This window comes from Myripristis murdjan, chromosome 8, assembly GCF_902150065.1.
Source record: "Myripristis murdjan chromosome 8, fMyrMur1.1, whole genome shotgun sequence".
In the NCBI taxonomy this organism is placed as follows: domain Eukaryota; kingdom Metazoa; phylum Chordata; class Actinopteri; order Holocentriformes; family Holocentridae; genus Myripristis; species Myripristis murdjan.
Genome location: NC_043987.1, coordinates 22360350 through 22363842, shown reverse-complemented (window position 1 = coordinate 22363842; position 3493 = coordinate 22360350). Strand labels below are relative to the sequence as shown.

Below are 3493 nucleotides of genomic sequence, written 5' to 3'. Positions count from 1 at the left end.
TTGCAATATATACGAGGACAGAAAATCAATACAAGATGGGGAAAATATTCATATCAAATTAATGGATGTTTCTGCATTTGACATGCTTTTGTGTATTAGCGTCATGTGCAAGTGGCAGAGAGTGCTTTAATGACAATAAATTGGGTAATGTATTCATATTAGACTTGACTGAACTGCCTCATACATAAAGAAGTATCATAACCAGGAAAACTGAAAATCTGTTACAGAAGCCTAAACACTAACCCCTGCATTTTACACAAAATAATAGTTACTAGTCTGAGTGCTGCTGTTATTATGTCTAATATGGCTCTGCTGTATTTGGGATGCTCATAGGAAAATTAAATTGAAGTTTCTCTCCAGATACTGAAATACAGTAGAGGAATTGCTCAGCCAAACCCACCTGTTGGCACAAAGGGGTTGTAAACCTAAGAAAATGAAACCAGTGAGTATTGAAACTCATTATAGGTATAGTGTATAATGAAGCCGTTTAAGCGCAACAAAAACAGCTTTGCTTTTTTTGTTATTACTGAATTAGTCTAGGCTATCTTGCACACACAGGCCTTTCACTGGCATTGTGTGACTGGAGTTTTGCTTCTGGCCTCACAACTTTTTTCTTTGATGAAAGACCCAGAGCAGGTGTAAGATAGGAAAACCCACAGGGAAATCAAACATGCATTCTCTTCAGTTTATAATTAATTTGCACCGTATAATATTTGCTGATGTTAAATAACCCATCCAAACTACGGATGAGGCCACATCAGCTTGAGAAGCAATGAGTGAAGTGGCGAAGTCCGGATGGGGTTGCACCTTTTAGACCAGCCAGGATTCGGATTCTAAATTTCAACATCCACCTGAAAGCAGTAACTTCATCAGCTTATGACCATCTAACAATATTGAGTTGGATGAATTAATTTTATCATATCCTTTTTATTGTGTAAAGCACTGAATTGCCTCTGTATATGCCTTGTAAAAACATGTTTTCGCCCAGTAATGTTGCAGTAGAGGCCAAACACAACACATACAAATGTAACTCTAATTCTAAACTTAAAGTAAAAATGATGGTCACTGGTGTCATTTATTGTTTCTTTTGTGGGGCTATGAAATGGTCATAAGCGTATTTGGTAGGGGTGTAACAAATAACCGATTTGAATCGGAAATTCGGTTTTGATTTAAAAGATGTGAGTGCATCGGAACACGGACCCCTGAATCGGTCTAAAAGTAGCATGAACCGGCCGATGGCCCGATTACAACATTATAAATCGGTTTATATTGCTGATGCAGCTGCTGATAGCTGCGTTGCTCCTTGTCTACATCTCCTGCTTTCCATCTCTGACTCTCTCTCGCTCCCGAACATAAAATTCTCGCGAGACTTGTCGTAGTCACGCCAGATAGCGCTGTGTTTGTGAGGGAAAGTTAAAAAATGGCTGACTCGGACAGGATTTACAACGCACCGGCAGGCTTAAAATCCAAAGTTTGGAGAAAATTTGGCTTTTATATGAAAGATGGATTGCTGGATAAAAGCGTCGCCATATGCAAAGAGTGTAAAGCCGCGCTAAAGTATACCGGTAGCACGACAAATCTCAACACTCACTTGGTGAGACGACATGGGGAAACAGGTGATGAGGAGGCAAGCACAGCTAGCGCAAAGACACGGCAAGACACAGACATACAAGAGTTCTTCCAGCCAAAACTCAGCCACAACTCGGCGCGAGCCATGGTAATAACGGCTTCAATCGCCCGGTTCATTGTTAAAGACTTGAGACCATACTCTGTAGTGGAAAATGAGGGCTTTCGGGACATGATAAAAACATTAGAGCCCCGGTACACTATACCAAGTCGGCAGCATTTCACGGACAAGTGTGTGCCAGAGCTTTATAACAAGGTTAAGAATGAAGTCAAAGAACAGCTATTCAACACAGAACGAGTGGCAATTACCACCGATGCCTGGACGTCATGTGCAACTGACTCTTATGTGACAATCACAGCGCACCACATCTCTCCTGACTGGGAGCTGAGGAGTCATGTTTTACAAACCAGAGTATTCAACGAGTCACACACAGGTAAAAACATAGGTGCTTTATTAAAAGAAGCATGTACTGACTGGAACATTGCTCATAAAGAACCAGCCCTGGTAACTGATAATGCCCGAAATATGATTGCAGCTGGAGTGGAGGCAGAGATGACACCACACCTCAGTTGCTTTGCTCACACATTAAATCTGGCCTCCCAGAAAGCCTTTCAAGTGGACACTGCTGCAAGGCTACTGGGAAAAGTGAGGAAGGTGGTTGGGTTCTTGCACCGCAACATAAAGGGAGCTGAAATCCTACGGGAGAAACAGCAGCAACTGACTTTGCCTTCCCACAAACTCATTCAAGATGTGTCCACCCGGTGGAATAGTTCCCATGACATGCTGGAACGCTTTTTAGAACAGCAGCCTGCAGTTTTTGCCACACTCATGTCAAGGGAGCTCAGAAAAGGAGAGGAGGTGAATTCTCTTAATGAGAAAGACATCTGTAATGCTGAAGACATCGTCAGGTTGATGGCACCTGTCAAAGTAGTGACAACTATCCTTTGTGAGGATGAGATGCCCACAGTATCAATGATTGCCCCACTCAGAGCAAAACTAAAAAAGCACTTTGAAGCAGCAGATGAAGACACACCACTCATCACTGAGATGAAGAAGGCATTTAAGAATGATTTTGAGAAGCGATACACACATCTTGAGGACCTCCTCTACACTGCATCTGCTATAGACCCTCGCTTTAAGACTCTCCCATTCCTGAGTGATGATGATGCTGAGAGGATCTTCATAAGTATTTCAGCTGAAGCTACTGCCCTGCTTAACAAGGTAAGCCAAACAAACACACCCTTTCATTAACTAAATACAAAATAATTATCATATTGTATTCTAACAGCTACTCTTGAACATATTTCAATCTGTATTGTACTGCACATGATTTATCATCTATTGATAGTGTGTCCTGGATTTAACAAAATGACACACTAGTTAATTCAGCTTTTGAGTTTATTATCAATGGTAAACATTTTTCTTGTTAATAATGTTTTTTTTTTTTTTACATTGATTTTCACTAGGAAACACCAGGTGTTCAAAGGGATCCAGTGCAGAGAGACCCTGCTCCTAGAGATCCGCACAACGGGATGGTTGGTCCTCAGATCCAGGATAAGCCAAAAGGTGTGTTTTTTTTATACATAGTGAGGTATAAGCATATTAAGATAAGGTGAAAGAAAAGCACTCAAGACTTATGGCAAACAACCAGTAACATAAAGTAATTGCTTTGTATTTCAGATGATGAACCTCTGTGCAAAAAGAGAAAGAGTGCAGCACTGGACCAGCTGTTTGGAGAAACCTTTGAAGCAAGAGCAGCGGCACGATCTTCAAGAGAGAAGGCCAGTGAGGAAGTCATGAGATACAGAGAACGTAATCCTTTGCCCCTGACTGACAACCCACTACAGTGGTGGAAAGCACAGGTGG

At 41.5% G+C, this 3493-nt stretch overlaps 1 protein-coding gene across 1 annotated transcript; it reads left to right on the top strand.

Annotated features, from left to right (window-relative positions):
• Positions 1-1420: 1420 nt before the first annotated feature.
• Positions 1421-2878, top strand: LOC115363174 (zinc finger BED domain-containing protein 1-like). Its single transcript, XM_030057277.1, has one exon. It carries the CDS (start codon positions 1421-1423, stop codon positions 2876-2878), a length of 1458 nt encoding a protein of 485 aa, XP_029913137.1.
• The last annotated feature ends 615 nt before the right edge of the window (positions 2879-3493 follow it).